The 23,395-nt window shown below is 32.7% G+C and overlaps 3 protein-coding genes across 4 annotated transcripts; all 3 read left to right on the top strand.

Annotated features, from left to right (window-relative positions):
• Positions 1–234: 234 nt before the first annotated feature.
• LOC131633934 (uncharacterized) lies at positions 235–1,644 on the top strand. The gene is made up of 2 exons (XM_058904613.1): positions 235–879; positions 1,567–1,644. Exons 1-2 carry the CDS (start codon positions 235–237, stop codon positions 1,642–1,644), a joined length of 723 nt encoding a protein of 240 aa, XP_058760596.1.
• An 8,567-nt stretch (positions 1,645–10,211) lies between these two features.
• On the top strand, positions 10,212–14,603 carry LOC131633917 (kinesin-like protein KIN-14S). The gene is made up of 12 exons (XM_058904588.1): positions 10,212–10,352; positions 10,435–10,527; positions 10,619–10,764; positions 10,902–10,998; positions 11,086–11,349; positions 11,453–11,729; positions 12,079–12,240; positions 12,411–12,626; positions 12,763–12,800; positions 12,932–13,095; positions 13,186–13,299; positions 13,398–14,603. Exons 1-12 carry the CDS (start codon positions 10,340–10,342, stop codon positions 14,340–14,342), a joined length of 2,529 nt encoding a protein of 842 aa, XP_058760571.1. The 5' UTR covers positions 10,212–10,339; the 3' UTR covers positions 14,343–14,603.
• Positions 14,604–21,166: 6,563 nt separating this feature from the next.
• Positions 21,167–23,063, top strand: LOC131633918 (microtubule-binding protein TANGLED-like). Of its 2 annotated transcripts, none has more exons than XM_058904590.1 (4): positions 21,167–21,467; positions 21,555–21,676; positions 21,771–21,832; positions 21,954–23,063. In XM_058904590.1, exons 1-4 carry the CDS (start codon positions 21,387–21,389, stop codon positions 22,820–22,822), a joined length of 1,134 nt encoding a protein of 377 aa, XP_058760573.1. In that variant the 5' UTR covers positions 21,167–21,386; the 3' UTR covers positions 22,823–23,063. The 2 variants fall into 2 exon arrangements, with proteins under 2 accessions (XP_058760573.1, XP_058760572.1); XM_058904589.1 differs by having other exon boundaries at positions 21,168–21,467; positions 21,555–21,697; positions 21,954–23,061.
• Positions 23,064–23,395: the final 332 nt, after the last annotated feature.

Genomic DNA, 23,395 nt, shown 5'->3' with positions numbered 1-23,395 from the left:
GATCAACCAGGTAATGCTCCTAAACAAGAGGTTATTCCATATCAAGGTCAGCAGTCGCAGCAACAGTATAGAACTCCTCAACAACATTATCAACAACCTCAGCAACAGGCCCCCAGAAAAGCAGATTGGGAGATTGCCATCGAAAAAATGGCAGCTCAAAGCTCTCAGTTTCAAGAAGAAACAAGGAGTAATTTTCGAAACACGGGTGCATCCATCAAAAATCTTGAGGTTCAGATGAGTCAAATAGCACAACAACTCGCCAATGCTCAACCACAAGGTGCCTTACCTAGTGGAACTGTTACAAACCCAAGGGAGCATCAGAATGTGAATGTCATCTCAACAAGAAGTCTGAGGAGATTAAAACCAGAAGAAAAAAATGAAATCGAGTATGATATCATCGAAGTAGATCTTGAAGTGCGTGAAAATAAGAAAGTGCCAGAGGAGGTGATACAACCTGTGAAGCCAACTGAAGAGAAAAGAGAAAAAGAGCTGACACCATTGATTAAGTTGTCGTATCCTTCTCGAGTAGCAAAGAAGGACCAAAAAGAGCAAGACTTTGAGAAGTTTGCCACATACTTCAAAAAGTTAGAGAGCAATATTCCATTCTTTGATGCACTCGAGAAAATGCCAATGTACAGGAAGTTCATGAAGGAAGTGATATCTAAAAAGAAACCAACAAGGGGTGAAGGGGTAGTTAAGAAGGAGAAATGTTGTGCAATCTCACCAGAGAAGAGAATACCAATCAAGCAAAAAGATCCTGGATCAGTTGCAATACCGTGCACGATAAAAAACAGAACTTTCATGAAGGTTCTAATTGATTCGGGTGCTAGTGTGAGCTTAATGCCGTTATCTACCTTCAAAAAGCTCGGTATTGAAAAGGTGAGTGAAAGAGGAACAGAGTTGAAATTTGCAGATCACACCATGAAGAGGTCATATGGGGTGGCAGAAGATGTAATGGTAGAAATTGACAAATTTGTTTTTCCAGTTGATTTTGAAATAATGGATATCCCTGAAGATGAAGAAACCCCTATTATTCTGGGTCGACCTTTCTTGCGCACTAGTCGGTGCAATTTCGATATTGAAAAAGGTACTCTGACTTTGAAATCTTTTGATGAAGAAATAATTCTGAAAGTGTTAAACACCAAGAAGCAAGGTGAAAGTGGAGATAATCAATCTTCAGTTGGAATGATCTACATAGTAGGCGAAGGCAAAAGATCGGAACCAACCCCAAAAAAGGTCTCAAGCATAATCTCTCAGGTGGCGGCATCTCATATAAAAACTCCAAAGTCCAATAAAGAAATCAAGGAAAGAAATAAAAAGGAACATCAAGGTGAGGAGATGGAAGTTGAAAGTGACTTGAGGCATAAAGTGGCCCATCCTTTAAATCTAGATGAGTTCTGGGTTCCGGAAAGGACAAGCAACATGGTGTGGAAGAGGAAGTATCCCCCATAACAGAAGGGAATGGACCGTCGAGCCATGCGACGTTAAACGAAGCGCTTCGTGGGAGGCAACCCACGGGATTTCTTTTTAATAGTTTTATGTGTTTTTGCATTTTTTATTCTGTAGGTACAAACAGTGTGTCTTTTGCGAGGCGAGAAGCGGTTAGAGAAAAGAATTCAAATTGTGGAAGAGTCAGGGGTCTGACACGGGCACCTGTGTCACAGACCCTGAAGGATTTTCTTTTGAAATCAAATTTTGGAAGAGTGGCAGAGTTCTGACACGGCCACCCGTGTCCCGTGACACGGCCGTGTCAGACAGAAACGCAATTTTTTTTGACAAATTCGTTTTCATAGTGGTGGGCCCCCTATCAACCCTCCACCTTCGCCTCAGTGAGCACTGTAAGTCTCCCTTATGCTTGCTTACACATTGAGGACAATGTTAAATCCAAGTGTGGGGGAGGTTCTTTCATTTTAAGTTATTTCATGTTATTTCTGTTTTTGTTATTTGCATGTGTGTTTTGAGTATTTTGTGCATCAGGATGAGTGTAATTCCAGAGAAAAGGATCATGAGAATGAAGGTGAAAAAAGGGAAAGACGCATCCTAAATTGGTTCCCTGGGCACCTGTGAAAGTTGACACAACTGAAGAAAATGCTAGACGCAACTTGATGGTGCCAAGTGAATGAGTTTAGAACAACCCGAACCGGACATGAAGTTGTACAAAATGGAGACCATTGTTGAACCTGTAAGCAATACCTAACATGTGAGAATATACAAGCCAAACACATCATTTCATCATGAGAGAGCATCAGGTATGGCATCATCACTCTAATTTTGCATTTGTTCTTCATATAGTACACAAATTGATCACACACACTGAGGCACTATTGTTTGTTTAACCCTGAGCCTTTCTTACCCAACCTTGTTATCTTTTATCCCTCGTTAACCAATCTTTACCCATCATCCTTGTTGTTCTTTTAGTAATAAAAAAAAAAACAAAACAAAAAAAATTATTTTTTTTTATAGCCCCTCTTGTTTTCTCTATATGTGGTATGAACTATAAGTCCGAGTCCGATAGCAAAAATTAAGTTTGGGGTAACCGAGTCCGGTAGCAAAAGAAGGAGGCAAGTGTGAAAAGAAAAAAAAAGAACATATGCAAGAAAGAAAATATTTGTGTAAAAGAAAAAAAAAAGAGAAAAATTGATTTTGTTTTACACACTTGCCATCATGTAAAGAGTTCTAAGAGTCCGGAAAGCAGAAAAATCGCTAAACACTCCAAATGTTATGTAATATGCAAAAAGATATCAGACGAATTAGTTGATACCAAACCATAAACCCTCGTACCCAATTTCTTTGTTTATCCTACCTAACCTAAGCCCCGTTACAACCCGTAAGTCCTCAAAAAGTGTGTGTTATTGATTATGTGGAATTGTGTTAGAATGTGTACAAAATGTAGGAGTAGATATGTATGCCTTCATGAATGAGTGAAACACTTAACCCAGAGAGAATTTGTGAGAGTGTGATTGAGCTTGCAGGTGAAAGAATGAGTCAACATTGAAGTACAACGGAAAACTTCGGAGAGGGGAATCAAACACTTTGACACGAAAGTATATATCAAGTGTGGAAGCATCAGTTGTGTTGTGGAGCATAAGAAAAATTCATGGGTGTCCTCTTGTTTTCTCGTCCATCACTTGAGGACAAGTAATGAGCTAAGTTTGGGGTTGTGATCGGCCACCAATTTCACCTTGTTCCTATGTTCGAATCAATGGAAAAGCACTTCATTCGGTGGTATTTTAAGTCGTTTTAGTCTAGTTCTTGATTAGTTTTATTTATCTTTGTATTTGAATCTGGTGTGTTATCTTTTCTAGTTTCCGTCGTTTTTCCATTGCTTTTGATCTTGTGTTGGTAGTGTTTTAAGTTATGCAGATACAGGGCACGATTCGAGGCAAGAAAAAGTGAATTTTGGTGAGACAGAGCTGTGACACGGCCACCCGTGTCATGGGACACGGCCGTGTCAGACTTGCTGAAGAGAAGAACTTGAAAATATGAAAACCAAGAAGACAGAGTTGTGACACTGCCACCCGTGTCCCATGACACGGCCGTGTCAGACATGCTGAAGAGAAAAAGTTGAGAAATCTTGGAACCAAGAAGTCAGGGGTCTGACACGGCCACCCGTGTCCCATGACACGGCCGTGTCAGACATGTGCGCAGAAAAATTCCGATTTTTAACTTATGAAATCTGTCACTTAAGTAAGGGTATGATGGACTTTTCGTAGGAGAATATTTGCTGTGAGGTATTTAGTCACTGTTTGGAAAGAAGAAAATCACTTTTTGACGGTCGGAGAACGTGAAAATAGAGATTGAGAGCACTAGGGCTTGGAGCGAAGAAATCTTCAAGAGCATCCGCGATTAAAGATCAATTCCGATTCAACCAATTGTAATGTTTTCATCTTTAATCATTGTTATCTTGATAATTGCCATGGGTAACTAAACTCTAAACTTGTTAGGATTGATGTCCCTGAATCATGTGATGTAATGACTATAATTTACCGTTAATTTGCGGATTATCTTTATGAAATTCAGTTTATGATTAAAAGTGCTTATTACTTCTTTATATTGGAAAATATATGTGATGATATACGGTTAAGGTTTTGTTGGAAAACTACCTTAACGCTTTTTTAATCATAACGTTATAACTATGAATCACTTAGGAATAAGGATTAATGTGTAGCGACCTAATTATCCGGGCTATGTTCTTTTTAGAATCTTGAGGTAAAACTATCTTGTTAAGGAATTGAAAGAGGGTTTTAATCTCAAGAAGTTTTCACTAAGGAATTAGGGAAAATCAATGTTTGGTGTCGGTATTGATAATTTCTAAAGTTAATCTGTTAAGTGGTGATTATTTCATTGCAGAGCGATTCATACATCAGTCCTGACTTGTGTCCCCATATTTTCATTGAATCAAACTATTTTAACTTTTACGCTTTGCATAAGTTGTTATTTAAATTAAACATAAAAACCAAATACCCCGATGACTTTTTATTCAATTGCACTGTTCTGAAACATATAATTCCTACGCAGTCCGCGAGTTCGATACTTGGGAATTTACTCTCGTATTACTACATCGGTAAACAAATAGTACACTTGCTATTTTACCGGTCAGCTGTTCTGTAGATTCCCACGATTAAGCTCTTCATGGTAAGTTTCTTCTTCATCAGAACTCGAATATTCGACGCAATTTCCACCCCATAGAACACTAATAGGTTCCTCTCTCCTGTCTCTTCACCGATTCCCATTATTGTTGGCGTTGTTTGCTCGATTTGCTAAATTCGCCATCTATTCAGTCAAAGCAGTTAGAGCCGCGGTAAAAGCCGTGGTAATTCCTTCAGGATTTGCTTTGGTCACCGGTTGATCTACCATAGTTGTCAAGCTACAAAAAGAACAGGAGAAAACCTGTTCTGATGCCAACTAACGCAGTCGGAAGCCGCCCAAAGGAATAGCAAGCGCTAAACCTTGAATGAAAACAGGGTTGCAAGCGCAAACCCTATAGATAAGCTCTGGAGTCCACCAGGAATAAAGAAAACTTTCGATTCTATTATAATAAAAGAGATAATCCTTATGGCCATGCCAAAGGTCTTTGAATACAGAAAACAAATAAACCCTATTGGGCCTTATGGGCCTTTAATCCAAAACAAAATTAAATAAAACAAATAAAATATAAATTGCTTAAATATTAAAACTAAAATTGCTTAAATATTAAAATGTTTTCCGACGTGTGATTTCTTCTTTGATACGCACAATCCTCCTATATCAGAATGACTCTCGCATTACATCGGGATATAAGTTCCCTTAAAGATACAGATTCTAAAAGCATTTATGTAATGCATTATATTCAAATCAAATGAGCATTATCGTTTATCTCGACATTTAATTATTTTGACACATCATATTTATCCTAATACAATTTGACTTATCAGCTCAATAAAGATATCAACTAATTCAAGAATATGGAGTCTTGCCACTTTATAAATAAGGGGTGTCCATTCAATTCCTAATTAATTCAATCATGACTACTTGCTCACTTTTAACCTAACTTTGATGTCATAGTGTTTATGAAGGTACACTTCATCATTTTGAGAGAATATTTGAGAGACAACTTGAAAATTATATCAATAAACATTAAGATTGCATTACCAACTCAATCGATCAACCATTTGTATTCATACATGAACAATGGCGCCCGTTATAAGATTAAATAAATATACTTAGGCATCAAGATTCTAACATTATGACAGTAACTATAAGTCAAGCTCCTTCTGGTCCATCACAATGAGAATAAAGTCGTCAAAATTGTAACTCCAACATACAACATAGAGGGCCTCATAGATAGGCCAACAACAATGGAGGTTAGCAAAATCCTCAATCACAACCACCAATTATATGTGTCGATGAAAACGATACATTCTAGCGTCAAGGTACCTCGTTAGTAACACAAAGCAAGGATGTTGAACAAATATTGAAAAATGTCATGGACGAGATGGAGAACTTTTTGTATCAAATGCAACTGCAATTTAATGTAATTCAACTAATTTTGGAAAAATTTACTCTACATCCCTACACTTATCCCTTCACCCTTACAATTTAAAGAAAAAATCACTTTATCATTCTTCTTCTTCTTCTTTCACAAGCATATGGAAATGATCAGTAAATTACCCTTTCTTCTCTCTGAGAGACTCTTTTGATTCTAAATATGGTAAAATCGTAGTTGTCTCTCAATGAGATTTCTCTTAAGCTTTATAAGTGAAATTAGGTCAGATTTGTGTGAGTGTGTGATCAAAGTATGTGAGGAAGTTTGTTAGGATTCAAATGTGTGAATTGAGGGAGATAGGGGATGAAAGGTGTGCAATCTGTGTGAGTTTATTAGAGATATTTTGTGAGTTTTTGTGTGATATTTTTGAGATATTTTGTAAATTTTTGTGTGATATTTTGTGAGTTTGTTATGTAATCACATGAGGTTTGAGAGGTGAGGAATTATGTCATTGTATAAGCTCTAATGAGACAAGGGCTAGTGTAGTGTGTGCATAAATCATGAGATTTTCCATGTGTAAAATCATACACACAAACACTGTGAACTCCTTGTATAAGGCTCATGTGTAATATAAACTTTGGTACCATTTTTAAAAAAGCTTATTGATCACATCTTCATCTTTAGTTCATTCCTCATTATTTATTTTGATCATCTTGATGAGTTTCCTTATTCTTCTCTAAACAATAGCCACGTGATAAAACCTCGTGTTCTTGTTTTCACCGGTTAACCATTTCATTTTAGATCGTTCAAACCACTTAAGTTCTTCTTCATATAAAACTTAAGATATAGTTTGTTGAATTTCTTTTTCTAACTTGCAAATCCCAACATGCTATCTTCCTACTTATATCACCTTCTGAATACATGTGATCCTTATCAAAATATAATTCTTCTTCTTTTTCATACTCTTAAAAATGAGCATAATCCATATTGAGGTAGCTTGTTTGACCTTCTCCCGATTACTCTTGAAATTAATGTTCTTGTCCCAAGCCTCCTCTAACATCTCGCCATAAGAATCTTCTAGCACCCATACGCACACTCAAACTTAAATGTTTTGGCGGGTCTTTAAAAATTTCCATCCTTAAGTGATATGAGAATGGGATGATGGTCCGAATAATCAACACACACCAAAATTTTAACTATTGCATCTCGAAATTGAAGATTCCAAACATCATTACACATAGCTCAATCCATTCTTTCATAAAATCTAATCCCCCCGTGGATTATATGGCCTTTCCAAGTGTATTTATACCCTCTCCAAGTGTATTTATGCCCTATAGAATCAATGTTCATGGGATGAAATTTATCAATTAGATCCTGGAAGCTGCTGCATTTGCGAGTTGATGTGGGGGCGACATCTCTTTTCTCTTTTGTTGTTAAAATATCACTAAAGTTACTTCTTAAGAGCCATTCCTCATTCATGGTTTGAGTAATACTCTATAACGCATCCCATAACTATTTTCTTCCTTCTTCCCTAAGGCCACCATACACATGAGTGAGATATCAAATGCCACCATATTCTAATTTGATTTTAGTATGCAAAACTTGAAAGCGAGTTTCAATAGAGATATCAACTATTCCATCCTAGCTATAACTGTACCCCTAGAATAACCAACCACGTTAAAGTAGGCGTAACCCCCCCCCCTAAGCCAAGAAACTTGTACTTCTTACACAGATTCTTTGGATTCACTATAGTGTCTAGAATAATGAAAATATTAGGGCTGGTCATTCTAATATACTTTTTACATTCCCGTTGAAAAGCCTTGTTCGTTGTTCCTCTGCAATTCGAGATTAAGATGTTATTTTGTTCCCATTTCATAAGACTAGTTGATTTTTAGTTGTTTCCCCTTATAATGAACTAGGGCCTTATTCAACCAACACCATATATGAATCTCCATGATCTTCAATGTATACAAGATTTCTGTGGCATCGACTTTAATTATTTTCCTGTTCATCAATTCCCCATTCACAACTCCTTTGGTCTCAAAGTAAACCCTAGTGTTTGATCCATGGGCTCTCAACTCCTTTGGGCCCAACTTATCCAAATCATGGATACTATTTGGCACAATGTTGATTACCACTAATTTACACCCTTTATTATTCATATCCTCCTGTAACGTTAATCCATTAACAAGCTCAATCATGTCTCTCTCTTCAATCAACCACTCAAAAGTTCTCCTACCTCTTCCATGTGTCTTTCCACAAGTTATTTTGTCTTCTTGAACTCCCTTAAACGTAATATCTAACCTCGATTGTTTACTCGCCATTTTGACTTTTTTTGTTTTCTCTTTTCCATATGAAACCACGTGGTCCTCAACTAGTTCTCCATTTTAATCTCCCTGAATCTCGTAATTTTCCCCTTCATTACACACCACATCATCTATTTTAATTTCTTTGTGATTCACCTCTGCATCATCCCTTTATTTTGTTTCCAAATCTTCCATTAGCTTCATGAATCTCAACCCACTGTTGTTCACTGAATCATTAACTTTCCCCACTCCTCCTTGTACTCTAGCATTGCCTCTCCCCGCTAGTTCCATGGATTTTTCGTGCACCACTTTATGTCTCCTTATTCTCTTGGGTTTTTGAACCACTCTCAAAGGCATAATAATATCAAATGTTGGGTTTTCCTTATCATTCCCATTGTCGTTTTTGCCCTCTTTTTCAATGTTTATTTGCTATGTCTCTATCTGTTTTTTCTCCCTGTATCCTGCCATGTAATGTCCGGATTTTCCACAAGAAAGACATAACAAATGTAGTTTTTCATACTCTACGTGGCTAAGAGGGACTTGGTTAAATCAACCTCAACACACAGATGCACATATTTTCCTCTCTCATTAGTTAAAGTGTTTTTATTCACCTTAACCGTTTTCCATATACGATCGTTGATGAATGAAATAACCCAATTATCATAGAGTTCAATTAGCAACCCTCATATCCTCACCCACACAACGAGGTGTTCTATGGCATCACTGTTAGGGAAGAAACTCGCGCTTTAAGCTCTCACAAAAAGATAATGGTCATAAATGACCCATTGTCCTTCCATCAGAGTTGAGTTATGATCTTCTTCATTCGTGAATGTGATTAGGTAGTAATCTTGGCCTATGTAGACAATGTTCAAGATACATCACCCTAACACCTTCATTATAATACCTTTTTTCGCCCTAACACCTTCACTAGACCTTTTTAACATATTCTCCAAGGATTTGTATCCTATTCTTCGCCCTAGCACCTCCATTATAAGACCTTTTTTCTAGGGCCTCACTACTGAGTTATCCTCTTTCTCGGACAGGATGAATTCGCGGCACTCGTAATCACCCATTTTTCTTTATTCAACCTTTAAACCTCCAAGATCTCCCTCTTCAATTTCAAATAATTATTCGATCATAAGAACAGTTGATTCACCAATGACAGTCTTCTTTAATGATATAATTGTTATGGAGTTGAGACTCTTCATGTTTGTAGGCATGCCTCCAATTGAAAAAGAAAGAGAATCTCCCTCTTCCTCGTTCCTCGCATTTGTTTTTAACTTTCTTGGAACTATGATCCCACATGTCTTCTTTCTTTATTCTGGGCTCCATGGTTTGCAGAAGTAAACCCTAGAGATGGAAAATTCATGGAAACCCTAACAGAGGGCTTAAGATCTTACTTTAATGAAAGTGAGAAATTCTTGCATGAACACGATCCTAAATCCATATTCTTAGGAACAACCAATTAGAAGAGAGCAATTTTTTAATTTATTTTAATTTTAATTTTGTTTTTAATTGGATTCATGGGGTGATTGATATTATGAAGGAGAGATAAAACTATTGATTTATTTTTTAATTAATTAAAATTTTGTGATTGGTTGTGTGAAAAATAATTTCTTAAATCCGTGTCCACCTAAGAATTTTCCAATGAAAGTAGGGTTGTATGTTTGATTTTTGTTTTGTAACTTCTTCCCACATACATTTGAATAAACTAAAACAATTTCTTATTTATTTTGACAGTAAAAATCTAAAAACTTTTTTTCTCAAATTAAAAGGGAGTTTGAGTAATAACTTCAGGGTTTAAGTAGTGAAATGTTCCGAGCCCAATAATCTGATTAAGCACCCAGGCCCAGTAAACAAATTGGAAATCGGCACGGTAGACACGCTCCCGTCAAATTGAATGAATATAGCCGTTGCAACAATTTCATTTCAAACTTTACTCCGAATTCTAGAAGATTCTTCACTAGCAAAAATTCAAAAATCACACAGTTTCTCATTTCTGCGAGAAAGATTTCACAATTCTTTGCTTTCATCTTTCAGATTCTTCTTCATCTTCTTTCACAAGCCAATGGAAATGACCGGTAAACCACTCTCTCTTCTCTCCGCACACGATTCATTTCTTAATTGTCTTTACTCTTTGATACTAATCACTGTTTCTTGCAGATCAAAGCATTCAAATTCAAATGCTCGCGGAACGATTTCAAGACTTCATACGAGATTGCGAACTCAAGCAATCGGTAAACGCTCTTCCCTCAGGTTAGTTCCCGAACATTCTTGATTCGAATCCATTTTATTCAATTATTATTATCCATGATACCGAACTATGAATTTTGAATTTAATAAACAGATAATGCTGAATCGAAGGAAGTAAACGAAAACTCTGATTCGATGGATGAATACAGCATTTCTAATGGAATCCATGAGAATTCACCAGATCTAGGTCATACACTTCCGATCTTCAAGAAAATACTTGATCTCAGTACCAAAGTTCAGGTGAATTACTTGTTATTAACTTATAACGCTACTTCTTCATACCGTGTTTTGTATTTTTCAGTAGAGTTTAGGTTTATAGGGTTTTGTTTTGTGTTTCTCATAATTTCAGTTTATTTTGTGATTATTTCTTGCATTAGGATTTGAAGAAGCAGCACGTAGCCTTATCTGATCATGTGAAAGTCACAACTGAGTCCTTTTCAGGCCCCGATGTTTTGAACTCTATTCAGCTTCTCGGTATGGTTCTTTTAGAAAAACTAGATAAAATGTGTTCTCTTGTTATTGGCTAGTTTGAACTATAGTTTTGTTGTTATCTGGTTATAGGTTCTGAATATGAACTCTTGAAAAAGAAGTATCTGGATGAATCTTCTGAGCGAAAGCGGCTTTACAATGAAATAATTGAAATTAAGGGTAATATCAGGGTTTTCTGCAGATGCAGACCTTTAAGTGTAAGTGAAACTGGGAACGGGTATACATCTGTTGTCAATTTTGAATCGACTCTGGACAATGAGCTTCAAGTCATTAACTCAGATTCTTCCAAGAAGTCATTTAAATTTGATCATGTGTTTAAGCCAGAAGATAACCAAGGTATATAAGGAGTTACAACTTTTGATATTATTGCACTAATGCTATTTTGTTTTCATTCTCAAAGCTGTTCCAATATGTGTAATGTTATTTTATTTACACGCAGAGGCTGTTTTTTCACAAACTAAACCTATTGCTACATCAGTATTGGATGGTTTTAATGTTTGTATATTTGCTTACGGACAAACTGGAACCGGTAAAACATTTACAATGGAGGGAACTCCTGAAGAGAGGGGAGTTAACTACCGAACACTTGAAGAATTATTTAAGATATCTGAAGAGAGAAAGGGTGTAATGAAGTATCGGTTGCATGTTAGTATGCTAGAGGTTTATAATGAGAAGTTAAGAGATCTTTTGGTGGAAAATTCTGCCCAGCCGAAGAAGTGAGTTTTAATTCTTCTTAGTACTCTAATTATTTTAGCATTGTAATTTTTAGTTCATTCATTTTAAAATAGACAGTCATTTCATATGATCTTAATAAACAGAAAAAATATGAGAATGCCGATTAGATAATGCTTTGCTGGATAATGAGGCTGTGAGAAAAAGATAACTATTATAGTTTCATTTCAGAGTTTTAAGTATTATGTAGAATATAAATTTTTTAATCGGTTCGGCATTTGAAATGAATTTTCCTCTAAATGTCAAACTAATAAATGTCCAACATGCATAAAATTTTGTTGTATTCTTTTTGGAGAGATATCACTGATGAGGAAAATAAATTTTAAACTTAAGATTGGAGATAAAGCAAGCTGCAGAAGGAACACAAGAAGTCCCAGGACTTGTTGAAACTCAGGTGAATGGAACAGAAGATGTGTGGGAATTGCTCAAGACTGGAAACAAAGTCAGATCTGTTGGATCCACTTCTGCTAATGAGCAGAGCAGCCGTTCTCATTGGTATGCCTTGATTCTTACAGCCAATTAGATATTTCATTTATATTTTATTTTAATTTTCAAATACCTTGTTTCATTTATATTTTAGCCTTATTAATCAATAGTATTCTCCTTGAGTTATATGTAATTCTTTATTTCATTGAGACAATGAGGAGGTGGTGTTTTTTATGCAGCTTGTTGCGAGTAACTGTTGTCGGGGAGAGTTTAATTAATGGCCAGAAAACAAGGAGTCACCTTTGGCTAGTAGACTTGGCAGGTAGTGAGCGTGTGGGAAAAACTGAAGCTGAGGGAGAAAGACTGAAGGAATCTCAATTTATTAACAAGTCTCTTTCGGCACTTGGTGATGTTATTTCTGCACTTGCTTCCAAAGCAGCCCACATCCCTTACAGGTAAAATTTTATTGTCGTCCATCAAACACATAGTCGTATAAGGCTTACAGGTAAAATTTTATTGTCGTCCATCAAACACATAGTCGTATAAGGCTCCTTTATCTCATTAACATTTTGTATTTTCTATTTGAGGCAGAAACTCAAAGCTTACTCACATACTGCAGAGCTCTTTAGGTGAGTTTTTATTTCAGCAATATAAAATTTATGATTCTTTTCAAGTGACCTTTCCTTTTGTGATTTGAAATGCAGTGCTGCAACTTCTGCTTTACATAACTAATAAGATTTGACCTGGGACTGAAATGCAGGGGGAGATTGTAAAACCTTAATGTTTGTCCAAGTTAGTCCAAGCTCAGCGGACTTAGGAGAGACACTATGTTCGCTGAATTTCGCCACTCGTGTCCGTGGAATCGAGAGTGGTCCTGCTCGCAAACAAGTAGACCTCAGCGATCTGTTTAAGAACAAGCAAATGGTAAGCTAAAGTATAATTGTGCTTTCAAAAAGAATGTAATCATGTTCTTTTTTCATTGCATAAACTCATAAATATTTGTCATCATAAAAGGCAGAAAAGGCCAAACATGACGAGAAGGAGATAAAGAAACTACAGGAGAGCCTGCAATCCTTGCAAATCCGATTTTCTACGAAAGAATTTACTTGTAAAAGCCTTCAGGAAAAGGTATAAATCCATATATGCCTTCTATAAGTAAAAATGTAAGTGTACCTTCATGTTCATATCTATATATCATACTCATCAACTCTGAAATGATATGACAGGTACGGGACCTTGAGAATCAGCTAGCAGAAGAAAGAAAAACTAGACTAAAGCAAGAAAATAGATCTCTTGCTGCTGTTTCAGCTCAACCACCAACGTTTTTTAAACACACAAGCGTGACAGATAAAAAGCCACCATTGATACCTTCAAACTCTAGAATGCCCCTCAGAAGGATAACGAATTTCATCCCTTTCTCATCTCCTAAAAGATCAAAGAGATACACAAACATTCATCAAATGAATGGAAAGGAAAATTCTACCAGAGGAAATTCAATGACAGCAGATACTGAAGGCTTTGCAAGACCAGGAAGCAGGGCATCCATTGCCATGAGACCGCCTGTACAATCAACTACGCAGATCCTTAAACCAAGGAGGCGAGTCTCTATTGCTACACTCCGTCCTGATCCAACATCTGAAATGACTACCGGGGGAAGCAGTGTATCAACAAAGCAGATCCTCAAGCCAAGGAGGCGAGTCTCTATTGCTACATTCCATCCTGATCCAACATCTGAAGTGACTACTGGGGGAGGCAGTGTATCAATAAAGCAGATCCTTAAGCCAAAGAGGCGAGTCTCCATTGCTACACTCCATCCTGATCCAACACCTGAAATGACTACCGGGGGAAGCAGTGCATCAATAATGAGGAGCCGAAGGGGTCGGTATTCAAGTTTGTTTGTCCCATCGACTACGAGAACTTCAATTGATACAACACCCATACAACCTGTTAGATGCATCAGTAAGTTTAGGGGCAGTCCCGTACATGCTCAAGCCCCAATACCTGTTAGAGGCAGCAGCAGCAAGTTTATGGGCAGTCCAATACATGGGGCAGGTTCACGTGTGGGCAACTTCACGTCTGCATTTGCGCTACAAAGGAAACCTGTACTTTGGAGTCCTCTCGCGCTAAGAGCCAAACAAAAAGCATCATTATTGCCATCTCAACTGCAGTAAACCTTGTATTTTGTTCATAATATCTGCTTATGCTCAGGCAGGTTCACATATGGGTAGGCATCCAAATTTGGTTGTGCTACAAAGGAGATCATTATTATGGAGTTCTCTCAGTCTAAGAGAACTAAAAAAAACAATTGAAATCATCACTATTGCATATATTTTTTATCTTATAAACAAATTCATGTTTAATGAACTGTCTTTCATTATGAATCCTTTGATGTATTTTAAGTTTGATCTCTTGTTATTGAATGTTTCGATCAATTTCTGAAGCTTTACATATATATATATATATATATATATATATATATATATATATATATATATATATATATATATATATTTGAGTGTTGTTCGATCAAATGATGTTCGTTTCTCCTCTCATTGCATTATTGGTCTTTTTCTTGTTAATTTAAAGTGTTCAAGTAGCACTCATTGTGTCCTTCATACAAAATTTTGTTCAAGTAGAGATAGTTGCAATTATCAAGTCAAATTTTGTTCTCTGATAGTTGCAAAAAAATAAAAAATGCTTATTATATGTTTGAAGAGGCCATGCCATACCTCTCTTGTCTTGCAAATAGCATGAAATCTCAAACTGAAATTAATGGCATATTATTATAGTAAAAGAAAGCGTATGTACACTCGATCTCATATATTTATTTTAAAAATATAACCTTAATATTCTTGATTATCTATTTAAAATATGCTCTTTAGAATAATATTATTAAACTAAATATTATATTTAAGAATAATATTTTTTAAATATACTTTTTTTTACAAGATTTTTTAAATATACTTAATGTGCTAGTTTAATAACAAAACTAAGTTTTGTAGCACTACAAAATTTAAATCTCCTTGACGAAAATAATAAAACAACTATTAATATCACTTTAATTAGAATTTGCCAACTATCTATTTTAATATATAAAAATCGATTACTACCAAATTTCCTTAATTACCCTAATCACAATCAATTTAAAATGGTTTTACATACCCCTAAGAGTAATTACACAACTAACAATAATTACATTCCAACAACTAATTTAATGCAAATCTTTTTTATTGGAATATGAAAAAGATGCACTAGGTTCTATGGAATATGTATTCACGCTGTAGTCATTTCAATACCTAAGCTTTGGAAAGTTCAGTGTTTTTGAACTACAGTCCCTTCAAATTCTTTCTCTCCATCTATAAATTTATTCTCTTCAACAAAGTTGTATATCATTCTCTTCAACAGTTCCTTCCAATATTCTAAGCATTGAAAATATTACGAATTTGAACCACAACTCTTTCCAATTCCTTTCCTCCATCTTTAAATTCATTCTCTTAATCAAATATATCTGACTCTTTCTTATATCAAACAAAAGGTTTCTTTTCATCTTCCTTTACCTCATTATTTTTTCATCTCTACCTTTTTTTAATCAATAATCTGCTTTTATTTTATTTTATTGATTTTTCATAATAATGAATTCTTGGTATTTTATTTTTCAGAAGTTGCTCAGTCTACATCAACTGCCACCGTCTACAACCGTGCCACACATTCCTTCTGCCACTCAGATCCGCAGGTCTAACATTGTCGCTGTTTAAAGTCACCGTTGAATGTTTCTGTTTTTCCCCTTTTCATTTTTTTTATTACTGATTCAAGCTTTAAATTTTTGGTTTTGATTTCATAAAAAAATGAGAATGTAACCGTGATGATTGGTTTTTGATTTTGCAGAAATTTATTTTTTCATTTTGTTATTTTGGGATGAGGAAGGAAGCTTTGGGAGTTTTTAAGGAAAAACAAATAAATCAGCGTAAGAGAAAGCAAATAAACACCATTTTTTCGATATTCTTTTTGGTATAAAAGATTATAAGCAAAAACTTTGTCTGTGTTGCTGTGTAATGATAGAAGAAGTGTACTTTAACCATCTAAGTGCATATAATCAGGCACACTATAATTTAAAATGGCACCAATACTACTTTTTTTTCTTCATTAATTTAATTTTCTTATTGTATAATTACATTTAATAAAAGATCTTCATTATTTTCACTCTTTTAACATATCAATTTTTTATTATTGTTTTTTTACAGGTATTAATATACAGTAATATACAGGTGGAATGGAAGATTTTGAAGGAAGAGGAATTATTTGTTTTTACATAAATGAGAGCATGTCATTAGTTCATACTTTTTTATTAAGATATTAATTCTGATTATTTTAAGTGATTTTTAATAGAGATTTCTTAAAAACATAAATAAATAAAAGAATGATGTTTCGTGAAAATATGTATTGTTATTTATTCTTATACTTTTTGTGTTTATTTTTATAATATAAATGCACTTTCATGTGATTAATATATATTAATAATAATTAATATTGTGAGATTATGTAATTATCACAACATTAATTTTCTTAATTCAAATTGATTTGAATTTTGAAATATTTTTAATATTTTATTTAACATGTTTTTTCCGAAACAAATAATATATTATATTTATTAGGCGTGCATATCTTATCAAGTTCCCAAAAAAAAACTTTTCATTTGCAAATTTTACATTGGTAAGCGATTCCTTACCCCAGAATTCAAAATGAATTGTAATTATTGATATCAAGATTCTTTGCATTTTCTAATGTGTTTGGATTATTATTAATAGTATTTAATTTTGGAGTTTTTAAAATTGATACATATATTTAAGGGACGATAGTAGTGTCGTGTCTTCCTAAGTAGCATAATTGGCATGTTTTCACTATCTAATATTTTAAAGGTTGTAAATACCATTGAATTTTTTTATAAACTATTAATTATTATGATTTTTTTTTAATAATCATTACCATTTTTTATTTTTTTTAAATATTAATAAAATACAAAAATAATAAACAAATGAAAATTGATAATAATAAATCATTTAAATAGAGTAGTCATTGTATTTGTTTTCGTAACTAGCATAATTGACATATTCTCACTATCTAATATTTTAAGTGATGTAAATAGCATTGAATTTTTTTATAAACTGTTAATTATTATGATTTTTTTTAGTAATCATTATCATTTTTGTGTGATAAATGTATTAATGTTGAAATAGTTTATTTTAACCCATTCTACTAAAAATAATTATGCTTCTATAAAAATAATTTAATCGCTAAAGTATAATAGTTGATGGAAAATCATATATTCTATTCAATAAAAAAAATTCATATAGTATAATATTTTTATATGATAACTATTGTTAATTAATTGTCCATTATTGTATTTGAAATTAAACATTTTCCTACGGCCATATGCATTCACTTTCCTAAAGTCATGGTTGTTGACTTCCTCAATGCAAATAATATAATTAAGTTTTTTATTACTTCTCATTTAGCATAGAAACTTGAGATATAGAGAATATATATCATCTCTACATATAAACGTATCTGCATTCTAAGATTTTAAAATAAATGACAATTATTTCAGTCATTAGCTGATAATTTGAATCATTAATAAAATATCAACAATATAGTGTAAAGTAGGTGTTCGGTGAGAATTTTTCACGTAGAATTTTCACCGAAAATAAAATGTACATCTTCATCATAATTCTTTTAAATAATATCTTTATTATATTTAATTGAAAAAATGGAAGGATTTGATTTCACTGTACATGAGAGGATTTTACTTTATGAGAGGATTTTAATATTATTTTATACCCTTTATATTTGAAAATAACTTATAAAAATAAAAATAGATTTCACAAACTTTTATATAATATCAATTATATGACTATATTGATGAATTTTAATATATATTTGAAAATTACTAATATTAATCATTGTCATTTAATAAGTTGAATTTATAATTGAAAATGAAATTAAATATTAAGGTAGAGAATGAAATGAAATTTATAATATTCTATTTTTTTTGTTAAGAGTATGTTTCCTATTTTATATAAATGATTTATTTTCTATTGTTAAGAGTATGTTTCCTATTTTGTATAAATGATTTATTTTCTATGAAGATTTCAAGGGATATAATCTATATATGTACTTAGCAACAACAACAAAAATTGGAAAATTATCATGTATTAAAAACACAATTTTTTAGATTTTCCTAATGTCATGGCTGTTGGAATAATACTCACAATTTTTTCAGATTTCATTTAATTATAATTGGACCATTGGTTTTTTTCCCTACAATGATTCACGCATGAATCAAAATATTTTGTCACCTCATTAGTTCCAATGCTGCCTTTTCATCATCATTTGCCTAGGAAAGTGTAAGGTCTCTATAATAACTCAATTTATTATACTACTCATCACATTAAATTTATACTGCCAAAAATACTTAATTACGTTAACTAAAATTAATTTAAAAGAGTATTTTGTGCCTCTAGGATCATTTTCATTATTATTATTGTATTAATATCTGCCATTATTAATTTTTTCCATTTAACAATAATATCTTATTGTTATGTTAAGTGTATATTTTAAAACAAAACAATAGTTTTTTTATTGCAACATATTTTTCATTATTATAACTACTGAATTTATTTACAATTTATCTCCCAATGTGTGATCCGTACGAACATACACATGTAGATTAAATTAATATCTTCTCCAATATCTTGCACCATTTCATTGTAATTTGTAATTGTTCTCTTTATTTGTTTCAAAAATGAATTAATTTGACTTGGGAAATAAAAATAGTGTGAGATTCAAACCTCTATAATCATGAAAATAAATTATAATAATAAGAATCGTGTCTTACAAGATTCAAACCTCTATAATCATGATAACATATTATAATAATAAAATAATTTGGAAATCCTCAATATTTATTACATGTGAGTAAACAGTGAGGAAAAAAATTATTATTTTTTCTCATTTTAACTATTAACCTATTTAAATGGTACTCCCTCCGTTTTTTATTATAAGTCGTTTTAGACTTTTCACACAGTTTAAGATGAGAAATTATGAAGGTTTTTACAAAATTATCCTTCATTAATGACATATGGAAGATAAATTTATATAATTGAAAGGAGAGAGAATAATAAATATTTAAGGATGTAATAGGAAAAGTAACATTAATTATTTATTGGAATTGTAAAGTGACTTATATTTAAATACAATTTTTTTCCAAAACGACTTATAATAAAAAACGGAGGGAGTATTAAATTTCAAGTTTCAGTATAATGACATTTGTATCAATATTTTAATTTGTACCAAAAAATATTAATATTTTTAATTTATGAGAAAATTATAATACTACTTTTGTAAAATTTATATTATAAACTCATTATTATAATAATGGTTATAATTGATCAAAATTCCAACCAATATGGGAGAAATGGGAGAAAATGCGTGAATAATTGATCAAAATACCAATCCAAACGGGAGAAAGAAAAAAATAGAAGCAAATTCAAAAAAAAAAAAAATCAAATTTTAATTTATAGTAAAATATTATCAATTTTAATTTGTTACCAAACCAATATGTTTTTTTTGTATTATTTTTATTTTATAATTTTTGTTAATAGAAATTGTAAAATTAAAATTATAAGCAATTATAAAAATTATAACATGTCCGACGGGCCAAACCTGTTTTTCTACAATATATATATTTGGTTTAATAGCAATTACCAAATTATATCAAATATATTCGTTTAAATTTTAATAACGGAATTAATTGAAAAAAATAGATTAATTGGAAATGTGGTTATTAAATTTTTTTATAAATGAAAAGTCATTAAATAATTAATATTTAGTATTTATAATAAATTAATTAAAAATAAATATTTGAAAACGTGATCCTACGTTAAATGATTTTTTTAGGTAACAAGAAGTTATCAAAATTAATTGAATACTAATTATTATTATGATTTACTTATTAATATTATTATGATTAATATTGCTTATTCTTTAAGTAATTAGCATCATGGAGGTTAGCTGGGCAATACCAGGTGTATTTGCATGAACATTGAAACGAGATAAATATATTTTTTAAAATAACAATTGAAAAGAATAAAATAATAAAATCAAATAACAAATATTTAATTTTAAATTTAATTTCATACAAATAACAAATATTTTATAAGAAAAAAATGAAATTTAATTGAAAAAAATATTAACTTTTTTAATGATAAAAAGCTTACATTTATACTAAAAATTGATACAAATAGTATATTTATACTATATTATATTTATTTACTAATGATAAAAAGCTTACATTTATACTATATTATATTTATTTACTACTGATAGATAACTACTTAATTAAACTCTAATTATATTTTTGAAAAAATAGATAGGAAGTGAAATTTTTATTTAAAATAAGTGAAAAAGATTTCAAATACTTATAATAAGATAGGGGTATGAATGACAATAAATAAAATTTGGACAAAAAAGTTTGGTACCTATTACCAAATCAAATAAGTATAATCACATATATTATATTTATTTATTATTATAACATTGTGCAATCCGTGCGAACGCACGGGTAGATGACTACTCACGGTAGATTTATAACGATATTGTATGATGCGTGCGAACGCAGATAATGACTATTTAATTATTTCATTTATTTTTTCTACTAAAGTATATATTTTTAATTAGATTAAATTAATATTTATATGACAATTATAATTTAAAATATTTTTTATTTTTAATTTGTGTATGTTTTATATATATTTATTTATTATTTATTTCGACTTTACGTGACCCGTGCGAACGCACGGATCCATTACTAGTTTAAGTTAGAAAATAATTAAAAATAATACAATGTTTCCAATAAGTCAACCCGGGTCCCAAGTACAAGAAAAGATATAGCCGTTGCACTTGTCTCATTAAGACATTGATTCATTCGACCGTTGTAAAACAAACCGTTACTCATCATTGTTCATGTTTCTTTCACATCAAAACTCTTGCCAAACTCTGAAACCAAAAGCAAAAAAGCTTTGTGGTCCGTGTTAGAGAGAGAGTGTGTGGGTGTGTGAGTTCAGATCCAATCTTTGGTTGGGTGAATGAAAGTATAAGTGATTGAGTTGGAAATTCTACTTTGAGACCCACCTCTTGTGTTTAGATTTTGTTTTCTCAAGATGGTTGCAAGAACCCCACCAAAACTGAGGAAAACTTTAGCTGCTCTCAATCCTGTTCTCATTAGAGAAACACTAAACAAGGTAATTAACCACGATTAAAATTCCGAACTTTATTCTTCTTTTTTTTTTTCCAACTTGATTGTGAATGGTTTTTTCTGAGTTTTGAAGGTGGATCAATGCATGGCTCGATTGCAAGAACTACAATATACTGTAACTGGTGGAAACAAGGTGGTGTCAGGGGCCAATCTCAGCCCTCGTAGCACCAGAGGTTATCTCAGAACTAGTCTCAGGTGCAAGCAAGAATCCCTCAGGTACTTATTATGATTAATTTACTTACCAATTGTTGTTCTTAGTTGTTAACTCAAATTTCTTGCCATTCTCAAGGATCAAGAATAGTTCCACAAGAAAATCTCCTGTGGGAAAGTTTCCCTCGACTCCAAACACAGGTCTGTTTCTCTTGCAAAACTAATCTAAATTTACTTCCACAATTTATAATTATAACCATTGGTTTTGCTTTTTTATCAGTTGATTATATAACTTTCTATTGACTTATGAGCCCTTATATAGGTGAATGGAGGAGAATGTCCTTGCCTGCAATGCTTGTAGGAGAAACCATTGGAGAAATTTTACATGCTAGTCAATTTGCAAGAGAAGTTGTTTCAGCAGTTAACTGCAAAACCCCCTCCAAAGAGGATCCAAAAACTCCAACCTCTCAAAGGCCAAGCAAGAAAACAAACCTTGAAAACACTCAACTTAGGACTAGAAGGAAGAAAGAGAAGCAAACAAAACTACACAATGATGGTTCTCCTTCGCTTCAAAAAGCTCGTTCAAGAATCACATTTAAGGTTTCTCCACCAAAAGTTAGAGATTTTGATAGAGAAAATAACAAGTATTTGTCTTTGGCTAATAGGGTGTCTCCAAGGAATAGACCATGGGCTAAAAAAGCAGTTCTTTTTCCCAACCCTTTGTTCATATCAACTAATGCTTCTTCATCATCATCATCACAGCCACAGCAGCAACAGTTTTGCAAAACAAGGTCTCCTATCATTTCAAGAAATAGAGGAACAACAACACCACACAAGTTTTTGGTCAAGTCTCCACCTTCAAATTCCAAAGTCAAGCCCAAAAGCAGAACTAGTAATGTGTCTATTTCACCACACAAGTTTTTGATAAAATCTCCACCTTCAAATTCAAAAGTGAAGCTCAAAAGCACAGCTGTGTCTATTTCACCAACAAGACTTGCAGGTTTGAGTAAGAATTCTCCAAAGAGATCGACAGCGTCTAAATTCCGCCGATCTTTCTCTCCTTCGAGACTAGCTACAAGATTAGTTTCTCCTTTAAGGGGCAAGAAAACTGCACAGAAGAGTGATGGGATTGTAAGTGGACTGAAACAACGCCCAGCATCAACAGTTCAATTCCCTGCTAGAAGAATTTAAGAACATATAGATAGGACGTATTTTGTCGCTATGGTTTCTAAATGTATTTTGTCGCTATGGTTTCTAAATGTCCATAATAATTGTATTCTTGTGTGATTTTTTTGCTGAGGATTTTCTTTATGTGTCCATAGCTATTTTTTCTCCATTCATTCAAGTAAATTCACAATTTCTGTGCATCTATTCTTTGGTATCTCAGACTCTCAGCAAAAAAAATTAAGGTCCAGATGCAAATCTGTGTTGCTATCATAAGCACATACTTGTTCCATTTATTCATCTTATAATTTTATTGAAAGCCTTATTTGAAAGAGGAATGACTAAGGTTTAATTACTGCAATATATGTTGCTTCATGGCAGACTGAGGATTTTACTGGTAAGAGCTCAATTAATATTCCTTTCACCATATCCCTAAATGACAATTTATTAGGTGCATTAAGAATAGTTTGATAAAGAAGAAGAATGGCTTCTTATAGCTCAATAACTGCTAAAGAAGAGACATGGTTTTCGGATTATGGTTGCACCAACCATATGATATGTAACAAGAATTGGTTCTTTGATTTCGATGAGACATTCAGA

This window comes from Vicia villosa, unplaced genomic scaffold (genome assembly GCF_029867415.1).
Source record: "Vicia villosa cultivar HV-30 ecotype Madison, WI unplaced genomic scaffold, Vvil1.0 ctg.001190F_1_1, whole genome shotgun sequence".
Lineage (NCBI taxonomy): Eukaryota > Viridiplantae > Streptophyta > Magnoliopsida > Fabales > Fabaceae > Vicia > Vicia villosa.
Note: the sequence above shows the minus strand (reverse complement) of the source record. Positions and strands in the feature narration are given on the sequence as shown.